The 12,184-nt window shown below is 41.3% G+C and overlaps 1 protein-coding gene across 4 annotated transcripts in view; it reads left to right on the top strand.

Moving 5' to 3' along the window:
• Positions 1 to 12,184, top strand: part of PRDM10 (PR/SET domain 10) — a 164,300-nt gene that overhangs the window by 48,164 nt on the left and 103,952 nt on the right. For all 4 annotated transcript variants that reach the window (XM_075603345.1, XM_075603344.1, XM_075603342.1 and 1 more), the window contains exon 2: positions 11,476 to 11,663. In XM_075603345.1, the coding sequence (XP_075459460.1) occupies positions 11,595 to 11,663 (69 nt within the window). In that variant the 5' untranslated portion in view covers positions 11,476 to 11,594. The remainder of the gene's footprint in view (positions 1 to 11,475; positions 11,664 to 12,184) is intronic.

The following is a 12,184-nucleotide window of genomic DNA, read 5'->3' as shown; positions in this document are numbered from 1 at the left end:
GTGCAATGAGATATGAGTGCAGTTTCTTCCTTTTTGGCATTTATTTTACTTCGATGTTCGATGAAGCGTGTCTTGAGCATTCTGTTGGTTTTTCCCACATATATTAAACCACATGGGCATTTAATAATATGTACTATGTTGATAGATGTGCAAGTTATCCTGTGTTTTATTTCATATCTGTGTCCGTTCCTGGGGTGGAAAAATTCGCTACCTGTGTTGAGACTATTGCAGACAGAGCATCCAAAGCATTTAAAACATCCTAGTTTTAGATTGCTTAGAAAATGTGTTGTCTTATAATGTTTTTTTATCATCTGCAGTGATAAGTAGGTCTTTTATGCTCTGTCCTCGTGTATACGCAAACCTTGGTTGATTCTTACAGATGGTACTCCGTGAAGTATCCATTTGAAGTACAATCCAATGCCTTTGAATGCTATTTTTAATAAACGTGCTTGCTGTGGTGTATTTACTCACAAAGTTAATTCTTTCTGAAGTGTCATTCTGTTGTGTTTGTTTTGCTTCCTTTTTGAATGCCTGTTCCACTATTTTTTCTTTGTTTCCTCGTGCTGTAAACCGCAGTTTAATGTCATGTAATGTGTGTTCTAATTTGTCAGGCCTGTCCACTATTCTTGTAGCTCTGATCCATTGTGAATAGGGTAGCATCTTAATGAGGGGGTCTGGGAGACAGCTGAGTGCATGCAGTGTGGAGTTCCTGTCAGTGGCTTTGTGATATAAGTCTGTGTGTAGTAGTTGTCCATCATAGCTTTCCTGGATGTACTGGTTTCCTATTTGTTTGGCACTCCAGTTATTGGTGAAGCGGACGGGTTTGGGTAATGGTTCAAGGTATTTGAAAAAGGCGACTAGTTCGTCAGCTGTCCCTTCCCAGATGAAAAATGAAAAACAGGTCGTCTATATAGCGACAATAGAATAAAATTTTCTCATAGTAAGTCGTACTGTATCTATTTTTCTTTAAAGTTTGCCATGTAAACGTTGGCATATGCTGGTGTGACGTTTCTGCCCATGGCTGTGCCTGTGGTTTGTAGGTAATAATTGTTCTCAAATTTAAAATAGTTTTTGTGTAGAATGAAATGTAGTAATAGTATAATGTAGTCTATTGGTGGCCGTGATATATGTTCTCTTTCTAGGAATTATTTACCCACTTCTATACCCTCATCGTGCGGGATGATTGTGTATAGACTTGTGACGTCCATGGTCTCCAATAGGAATTTCTTATTTTGTAATGGCAGTTCTCTGATTTTCTCTATAAAATCAAATGTGTCCTTGACATATGACCACACTTTGATCACTATGGGTTGTAGGAACATGTCAATAAACACGGCTAGGGGTTGATTGATGGAGTTGGTGGCGGATATAATGGGCCTACCTGGGGGGTTATGCACTCTTTTTATGGATTTTGGGCAGTAAGTAGAGAACTGGACGCCTGGGTTAATCATGGTTAGAAAGTCTAACTCTGTTTCTGTGATCCATGTGTTGCCCACCCCTAATTCTAGGATCTTTTTGACCTCTTGTTGATATTTGATAGTGGGATCTTTATTAAGTAACGTATAGCAGTGTATGTCCTCCAGTTGCCTAAGTACTTCTGTTTTATAGCTAGTATAGTTCTGTAATGCTCCCCCCTTGTCAGCTTGTTTAATTATAATGTCAGGATTCAAAGCCAATGTTTTAAGACAGTTTTTCTCTGCTAGTTTTACATTGTAATATGTCTTGTGCTTCAGCCTAAAGAAATTGTTAACATCCCTTTTTACCATATTCATGAATACATGTACTGATGGGTTTTTTGTAGGGGGTATACATTTAGATTTACGTTTACAAGCCTGTTTAGCTGCTGCAGAGATCTGTGTTTGCTGCTGCTGCTGCTGCTGCTGCTGCTGTTGCTGTTGTTGTGGAACCTGCGGACCAATACAATACCAAGAAAGTGTGCCAGACTGAATCTCTCATTCACAGACGGTGTAAGCATCATACTAGATGGACCTGGAGATCTGACATTTGAAATGTGATTTTCTTCCAAAACAGGAGCAGTTGTCAAATGGCTAATGCAGAGGTTCTCAACTAAAGTCCTCAAGACCGCCCCAACAGGTCAGGTTTTAATGATATCCTAGCTTCAGCCCAGGTGGCTCAGTTGACATTTGCTGAAGCAGGGAGCCATTGATTGAGCCACCTGTGCTGAAGCAGTTATATCCTAAAAACCTGACCTGATGGGGGGTCTTGAGGACTGGAGTTGAGAACTTGAGGGCTGAGATACTTCTCTTCAGCATACTGTACATGTGAGGGTTTGAGGGGCTCATGTATCAGTAAAAAAATAGTGGCAGATTAATGAAAAAATCTAATGAAAAGCAATGACTTGTTTTCTGCTACAAGTAGGTACATGGTAGATAAGGTTGAAAAAAGACATGTCCATCGAGTTAAACTTGTGTTTTATAGAATGTCCTCACCATGTTTATTTATCTATCATGTTTGGGGAGGTTTCACATTTTCCTCTTGCTAACTGAGATATCTGCAGTAAATTGCAGACCACTGCATTGTAGGCTCACACAGCAGTGTTTACTAAAGCAAGTCGTAATTATATTCCTGAGTAAATTACTAGTGTCAGAGGGGAAGCTAGCATTTATACTGATTATTTATGACCATTTATTAATTCAGTACATTATGGATGCAAATTAAATCCATCGGGGCAATGAACTAAGAATCCCCATTGCTTTGCAGACTGTATTTGCTAGTCCCAACTCGGCACCAAAAATGTGTCAGACAGTTGCAGAAAGTCCAATAGGCTTGCTGGAATAATGATGCAGAACAGCACAAGTGTTATTAGTGCTTGCCTGAACCAATCAACATCAAACAATTAAATGCGGCAGATGGAGCAGTACTGCTCTGGATAAAAGACCCTCTTGTAAAGTAACATTACAAACATTCCACTTCATGATTCCTCTGGAGATATTTATGATGGAGATGCTAGCCAGTGTTCAAACAATATTATACATTTCAACAGAGGTTGTTATACTGTACATGGTACCGGGGCTGAATTTTATCATTAAAACTGCCTCATTTTATTATAGCTTATTTATATTTTTTTATGAAGAGAGAAGAACTGAAACACGTTCCAAAATTATGTTTCTTCTCCATGATTGGCAAAGCAATTTAGGAGTATAAAACACCCACATGTAACATTCTTTAAAAATGTTAGTTTAATGTTTTTACATTTAACACTTTTGGACGCCCCAGGCTGTAGCTAATACGTTGGGGATTCTGGGTTCTCCAGAAAGCCTGCTTGTTTAGCAAGGAGAGATGGCGAAGGATGCGATTTGCGCCAACATGGACCTGACTTCGCCGGGTGCACCAAGATGGCCACTGAAACAGGAAGTTAGCTTCCTCTTTGAACTGGTAATTGTCTGCACCTGGCCTAGGCCTATAAATGATAACCAGGGTGATCAGTCCTTTGCCCCAGCAAGGTATCTCTTGCTGTGTGTTCCTGAACCCCGTCTGTTATCCTGTTAAGCTTTGCATTTCTGAACCTCTGCCAGAACTTGGACTCTGTTTGTCTCTCTCTGGTCCTGAACTTGGAACCGTGACTTTGACTACTCTGCCGCACTCTGCCAAAGATCCCGGAAACAAACCTGACTATTCTTGCTTGTCTAGGCACCAGATCTCAGGTCAAGGGTCGTTTACTATACTCCCTACCTCTGACCTGTGGATTTGTCTCCTTGACTGTAGTTAGCAATGTTACACTGATTAGGAGGGATCACTCATCCCATTCCATCAGCAGTGATGAAACGATCATGTGATCAAAAGGGCTGTGGCACTCTGGCCTCTCCGGCACTCAAAGGGTCAAAGCAGCATTTTATTCAAACTTCTATAGGTTATTTCTTTAAAATAATGCAAAAAAGAAAATGTAAAAACCTTACACTCATGTCTCACAAAATTACATAGATATAGATATACTTTCCAACCTCTCATTGAAACGCAGTTCCACATGTTCAGACTATCCAAAAAGTCTGTGCAAAATGTATTAAATGTGGTAAATCCGGGCACGAAAAAACTGGAGTATATTAAATGGGTCAAAAACCCTCTCTGCAGTGGATGACGTCACTTATTCCATACTGCACCGACACACTTTATTCAAGCAAATACCCGGTATGTACCTGGCAGATACCTGGAATGCGCCGCTCCTCACCTCTGACAAGCCCCGTTGCATTTGCCTTCCCAGCCTGGGTTCATGCCTGGCTGATGGGCGGCTGATCTGTTAAATGAGGATGATTAGGATTTAATAGGCTGCAATGCTTCGCGTGTCTACCAGATGGCATAAATTCATGAATTGTAATGCAGTGTATATATATATACTGTGCAGTATTGCAGCCAGCGGGAATAAAATGCTTCAATCCCTGCCTGAAAAATAACTCAATGTACTCGGGCAGAAAACAGTCACAAACCTCAATACACCCGGGTATACCTGAATTCGTGGGACTAGCCAAGCTCGAATAAAGTGTGTCGCCAGTGTACTAATAGAGAGATCCTCAGCACAGATGGAAAAGAGAAACGAGAGAGCAAAAGAGAACATAGCGTAAAGCCATTTACTGATAAAAATAAGTTAAAAAGCTCATACATTTTACTCACAAGTATAAAGCATAAAGCTTTTAGAGCGTGTAAAGGTCGCCCCGCGCCGTCTTTGGGTGCAGTTGAGGTATTGGCATTCTCCCAGCACTCCACTCTCCGCTCCCACAATCACCTTTGCCAGCTCCCTGATCGTCACATGCATGGCCGTCCGCTGTCGTAGAAGCATTCCTCAGTGCAACCCAAATGCAGCGCTCCAAACTGCAGAGAGGCTTTTTGACCCATTTAATATTTTCCAGTTTTCACGCGCCTGGATTTACCACATTGGATAGTATTGGATAATACTGTATTTTCTTTTCTCCCCCATTTACGAAGCCGCACAAGTTCCTCTTTTGAAATAGGCAGCCTTATTGCAGGTTCTTTGCCGATTGATCACGGGAAAACGGATCGATTTGCAGCGTAAATAATTTCATTGCCATAAACATAAGGTGTGGAAAGTGAAGGGGAGCGCAACTTGTTCAGTGGTGGATATGTGGAATAGAAAAATGATACAATAGTGTAACACAGTCTTTGTAGATAATTCTCCAAATTCAGTAGACTTCTATAAATTCAGAACTCACATTTTCTCAGAAATCAACGAGCATGTAACCCAAACTGAAGTGGGTAATAGATAATGTGGTATATTCGTGTAGATCTCTCTCTCTCTCTCTCTCTCTCTCTCTCTCTCTCTCTCTCTCTCTCTCTCTCTCTCTCTCTCTCTCTCTCTCTCTCTCTCTCTCTCTCTCTCTCTCTGTTCTTGGGGGTACTTGGATTCACTCAGGATGACATGGTATCAGCCATATATATATGGGAAAACGGAAAGCCAAACATAGTGTGTACCGTATAAAATAACAACTTTTAATCGCTTAAAAAACACATAGGTGTATGCTTACATCAATAAAACTTATACCACACACATAGGAAAAGCGAACTCTGTGTCCCAATTTTCACCCCCTCTGCCCGACTCTCCCTTCACGTCACTTCCGGTTTGCCGGCGTCTTGCTTCCGGTATCGCGGCGCGGGTGGATTCACCAAATGGAGGGGATTCTCAGGTGCAGATCAGATGCAGGTGAGTGGCGACAGCAGGGCGCTTCCGACTCTACGCGTTTCGCTGTTGTTGCTTCGTCAGGAGTCGATAGATAGATTTTTAGCAATTAAAAGTTATTTTATACGGTACACACTATGGCCCCCCCCCCCCCCCCCTCTTACCTCAGCTCCTGTGTCGGCGTCATGATGTAACGTTGCCATGGCAACATGACGTCACACGAACTCGACGCAGCGTCTCCGGAGGCAAGGTAAGTGCAGTTTACAGAGGCCTTCGCCGCTTCCCAGGCATTTCATTTAAGTGCCTTCGGGAAGCGCGCGGGGCCTCTGTAAACCCCACGCCCCCTGCAGACAATCTCGGGGCGCGCCCCCCAGTTTGCGCACCACTGCATTAGTGGATTTCCAGTTGCTTGCTATTATGCATTTAATTGCTATAGAGATGCGGGAGATTAATTATTGTAAATGCCTATCTTTATTTGGGTTAGGTCTGCCCAGCAGAACCGACCATGAGTGTTGCGGTGTCCGCTCCCCTGTTTAATAGGGCCAGCATATGGAATATCTGATTCCATAGTCTACTAAGTTTGGGGCATGACCACCATACATGTGTCATGGAAGCTACCTGACCGCAACCTCGCCAACAAAGAGCCGAGCAGGACGAGAACATCCTATGTAACTTGGACGGAGTGAGGTACTTCCTATAAAGAATCTTATAGGAGTTCTCCTTTGTGGTGACACAAATTGAGGACCATGCTGTCATCGCACAGATATATGATTCCAATCTTCTGGATCAAGGGTCTCTCCCAGTTCTTTTTCCCATTGTTGCATGTACTTGTCTTTTGGTTCATTACTTATAGGTGCTAACAGTTTATAAACCATGGACGTGACACTAGATGTCTCTTGGGCATCTTCACATAAAGTTTCAAATGGGCTAAAGTCAGCCCTCAAGGGGGAATCCTTAATAAAATATCGAAGTTGCATGTACCTCTAGAATTCTGTATTGGGGATATTATGTTTAGATTTACAGGTGTCTAAGGGTATGATTTTGCCTCCTTGTATAATATCTTTTAATCATAGGAGACCTGCTTCCTTCCATCTTTTTTAAACTGCCCACTAACAGGCATGGGAGGAAAGTCGAATTATGCATGACTGGAGTCATGGGGGTGAGGATATCGCTTGTTTCTCTTTTTTATTGTCCCACATTTCACACATAACTGAGATAATTGGGTGACCTATCTGATGCTTATATCTAACCTTGGGGAGTCATAGAATGTCCACCAGTTTACCTGGATTGTACATTTCAGCTTCAAGATCCACCCAGCCTCTTATCCCCTTATCTACATGCTGCTATATCAGTTGCCTTAATAGTGCTGCCTTATAATATCATGTTATGTTAGGGACCGCCAAGACCCCACCCTCTTTGCCCCTCTAGTAGTGTCTCCCTCACAATTCTTCGTCGGTGATTCCAAATTAATTTAATAAATGCTCTCTACACTTTGATCAGGTCACCCCTAGGAATCGTAATGGGGAGAGAGTGAAAGTGATATAGTAATTTCGGCAATAAGTTAATCTTGACCGCTGCTATGCGACAATCGATTAAATATGGTAATCCTTTCCATTCCGCAAGTTGTTTACATTTTTTTTAAAGAGTGGTGGGAAGTTGGCCTGAAGCTGCGAATTCCACGAAGGAGTAATATTGACGGCTAGGTATTTAATATGTGAAACACGTTGCTTAAAGTGAAAATTACATTGTAAGAGCTTCACTGTATGGGGTGGTATATTTAGGTACAATACCTCTGATTTTGTGTTATTGATTTTAAAGTTTGACAGTGATCTAAAGTTGTTAAATTGCTGGAAAAGATTTGGAAGTGAAATCACAGGTTAGAATAATGTTAATAAAATGTCACCCTTGTATATAATGCCGCCGTGTATTGCACTTTGCCCCCCGTAATGCCTGAGATATTTATATTAGTCCTAATATGAGAAACCAAGGTTTCAATTATAAGGGCACAAATGAGTGGGAAGATGGCACAACCTTGGCATGTGCTTTATTGATCAACACCTGCTCAGAGTAATACCCATTTACCTTAACGTTTGCTGATGCACAGTTAATTTTTTCTTTGTTCTCTTTGGGGATGACCACAATATGTGCCTGTGTCATGGTCTTGGGACAGCTCTCACCTGCCATAAATGAATTAAAAACCTCCTGTAAGTGCCAGTCCTGAAGCAATTTGTTTATAGTACCCATTTGGGAATCGGTCTGGGCCCGGGGACTTATTATTTTTAAGAGACTTAATTGTCTCCAAGATCTCATCTAATGAGATGGCTCCAATTTTTCTCTATATGTATTAAATATTTTGGTCAGAACCGCTTTTTCTAAATCTCCGTGAATGCTTCCCTATTTCTTCCCGTCTGAGTCGGAGGCCTTGGAATATTATAAAACGTATGAAAATATTCTTGGAAGCTTGTTCCATCTGTTTTGGATTTGAAACAAAGGATCCCTAGCTATTTTTTAATCTATTCAATATTGGAGATATTCTTACATTTGTTTCATTTGCTTGCTAGGAGGGAAACTGCCATATTAGCCCTGGTATAATATTTCTGATTGGTCCAATGCATTGATTTTTTTATTTTGTCTTGGACCAGAATATTAAGTTCTCCCGGAGGCCAATCGGCCGTTCCCACAGCTTTGTGGGGTGGTTTTTATGTTGCTTTTCTAATTTTAGTATATCCTTATTTAATGTTTCCATTTGTTTTTCTCTATTCTTTTTGTTATGGGTTTCTATACTTATAAACACCCTGTAACAGGGGATTTATCCCTGTTCAGGAAATGTGCCTCTAATCCAACAGTGTGGTGGTTAACTGCTGGTAGTCAGTTAACCAACACCACCTGGCTGATTAGGTTTGTTAGAAAAGCCTGCCTTTGAGACAGGAAGTGAGATTTTTCCTGAGTCTTACAAGTTGTGGGACTGACCATAGGAACAGATGTCTTGAGCCTGCACGCTGCCAGCAAGACACAGGGGAAAGTACCTCTAAACCTGAATGCTGATATAGCCTGAGGAAAAGGCAGCACCCCATTAACAGAGAAGACTTCCCCTCCAACTACAAGAAACAGATAAGACTTTCCTTTCTAAGACTTTTTGTATATCTGCACATATCAAGATATATGTTTGGGGCTGGGAGACATGCTAATCTAAAGGGAGTTGTGGACTGCATAGGTTTCACTAGAAATACTCCCAAGTGGAACAGAAGCTTTGTTTGACCCCTTATTTGCATATGTTTGGATGATTTTCTTGGGTTAAAGAAACAGGCGCAATAAAAGCCTTATTTAATTTCACCTTAAAGTCTCCATTGCATACCTCTGCACATGTCCTCTTACACCCCCCCCCCCGTATCACCGCCTCATGGGTTTCCGAGATGGTGGCTGGGAGTAGGTCAGGGGTACCATAGACAGATGAAATCTCCTCCAGGATATTACGTCTGGTTTCGGGGTTACACTATAGTGTCTCTTTTAATTTACAGTGGAATGGCCTTGCTTCCAGACCGATTCCCTTTAGGGACACAAACAAGAGGGGCATGGTCAGACTAGGTCATACCCAAATATTCCACCTGGTTCACCCTAAATAGCAGTGGACTATCCAGTAAGAGATAATCAATGTGAGAATACACATAATGTAATGGGGGAAAAAAGGAAAAGTCTCTCACATTCGGATGGCTGTGTCTCCATATGTCTGTCAGTTTATGTAATGAGCGTCGTGAGTGCAAGCTGCGTGTATTGGCTCTATCTCCATGGCTCTGTAATTTCTGCAATGTGTTTGACCTATCTAGCATATGGTCAGCTACCACATTAAAATCCCCACCTAGAATTAGGGCACCTTTCCTGTTTTGGATGAAAAGCTGGGAGAACTGATCCAAAAAGGTTCCCTGGTCTGAATTTGATGCATATACATTGGCCAAGGTTACTTTACTGGAGTCTCAAATGCCTGTAATTATGATTTATCTCCCACCCAGGTCACAGAGACAGGTTTGCATTTTAAAGGGTAAGGATTTGTGAATTAGCACAGCTATACCCTTAGATAAATCCCTGAGAAGTTCGGGTTCCTGTGGAGCCCAGATCCTTCTCACATATGAGTCTCCGGGAAGAAAACCATGTGACCTTTCCATTTTTTTTATATCTTCAAAAAGTCTACATCTCATTTGTGGCGAGTTCAGTCCCATTTCATTTAATGTTATTATTGTGACTGTCATTTTAATCTACTGTCTGTGTTGCCATGAGCATAAATTACACAAGTACTACTTGTTTGTGGTCTGGTGCACAGGTGTCTGATAAAAGCAAATGTGAAAAAGTACCAAAACTAAATGTGTGGGGCACAAACGGTGCGGGTTACCAAACAGCACCAAAACTGACATAACATCCAATGGGTTACGAGCAAGCAAGCCAGATTACCATCAAAGGACTATGTGTTCTGCATTAACTGTCAGAAGACTACCGAAGCTCATCTCAGGTGGGAACCCCTGTCTAAAGTCCTACGTTAAATCTACTGTGTGTTTAGCGTGAACACCCAGAACTTGACCCTTGAGGGTCTTACTCTCTAGTAAGATAGAATTCTATCTTCTCGAAACTTAAAGAACCACGATACATTTTAAGCATACTCCAAATGGGACGGTTAGCATAACAAATAGCAATATTTCTATCTGTGGAAGTGAGAGAATAGCATCAACCATTATAAACATTGTCAAACTCGTTGCACTAGTGCTGAAGACAAAGTGGGTAGGTGGAGCGGCCAATTTGGCCAAATACCTGAGGCTAGGCCCTGTCTAAGTCCAGATCTCCATCCGTTGACCATATTGTGTTACCGTTTAATTTAACATACTGCAATACACCTTTAAAAACGGCAAACCATGATTCTGAAACGCTTAAGATTTTTCTGTTTTCATTTGTTGTAGCAATCCTGAGATATTTTCTTCCAGTACATAGCATTTCGGGAAATGTATAAACTCAAGAGTATTCATTGTATTTTTACATATGTTTTTAAAGGGGCAATATTTGACAGCTGTGTTAAGCAACGGTTGCTTCTGTTTATTGGAAATTAAACAGGTTTTTTTTCTGTGCCTCTGAATAGCGGGTTGTCAGCCAAGTATCCTCTACCTTTATGCCTCACTGTCCTTATCAGAGAACCAATAAGGGTAAGGAAGGGGAGCTCTGACTGCAAACTCTTATTCAACACACAGTGACATGACATAAAAGAGGACAGAAGAAATCAAACCCATCTCATGTCTTGGGCTACGCTTATAGCGATGGTGACATCAAGCTGCGGTCGCTGGAAAAATCAAGTTAAGATGACTTCCAGCGTTCGTGACCAAGCCGTCGCGCCGTGCTTACTATAAGCGCACGCGACGGCGGCAATGCATTTGTTTTGACGCAACGTCGGGTCGCTGGCACTATAAGCGCAGCCTGAGCTCCCCAGGTTTACAAACTAAAATTATTTAAAAATCTTTGGTGTCAATAGTATACCTTGGCCCTAGTTGGGACTGACCCTTTAAATGTTATTTATATGCGAGATCCAAGGACAATTTAACTAGAATTAAATAAAGTGCTGAATAGTACAAGATTTGCTTTGATTTCCCAAATATTTTCAAAATATGGTGGGAGTGATGCCATATTGTTACATCGTGAAAACATAGAAAAAGGGATCTATTGCATATTAAATGTACTGTACATGGTTGAATTCCATACATGTGAAGGAATTTGTAGATTACCCTATTGCACAGTACTTTATACTGAATCTTTGACTTGTAACGCTGATCATGCTCCCTGTGTGCCCTTTTTAGCCATGTTGCCTAAGCTCTCCACATTCTGTGCGAGCAGAGACACTGGACAGATGAGACCTCTATGCTGAATTCCTGTGCTTATAAGCAGTGGCTGTCTGGGAGTACCTCATCAGTACGAGATGGACCACAAAGAAGAAAGTACGCATGTGTGGTCCACGGCTGTGGAGCACCAGTCAACTACAGCCCAGGTGACTAGCTGTTCCTGCAAGACATTGCCCTTTGATAGTGAGGAATGCCACATCTGACTAGCTCATCTCTTTTTGCAATAATATGATGTTGTTTTCTGCCACTGCACTATTTTCCTGTTTAGCTATAAAACAATTGAACATTCAGTATACAAGTTTGAAATGACTATTGCTTGCTTTAGTGGTATATCAAATATCTGACCTGGGCCTGACTTTTCCAGTTTTCTGGAGTTAGATGAAACAAGGGTATGGACAAGGACATAATAAGCCAACGGACACAACCAATAAATGCACAAGTGAGGATCACATGTTTATCGAAAATGTAATGAGACAATATGGCAACATGTGTTGTCTCATTGTCTTTATCAATAAATATATGACACTTCACTTTGCGTACAAAGTGTGTGCCTGTTGTGGTTGTTATTTCTGATACTATTTGACACAGATCTTTTGTGAGATGAGCACACAGTCTATATTTTGTCAGGTAATTTTGTGTGTGTATATTATTATTATTATTATTATTA

Source organism: Ascaphus truei, chromosome 6 (genome assembly GCF_040206685.1).
Source record: "Ascaphus truei isolate aAscTru1 chromosome 6, aAscTru1.hap1, whole genome shotgun sequence".
Lineage (NCBI taxonomy): Eukaryota > Metazoa > Chordata > Amphibia > Anura > Ascaphidae > Ascaphus > Ascaphus truei.
The sequence above is the reverse complement of the archived record's forward strand: the minus strand, read 5'-3'. Positions and strand labels throughout refer to the sequence as shown.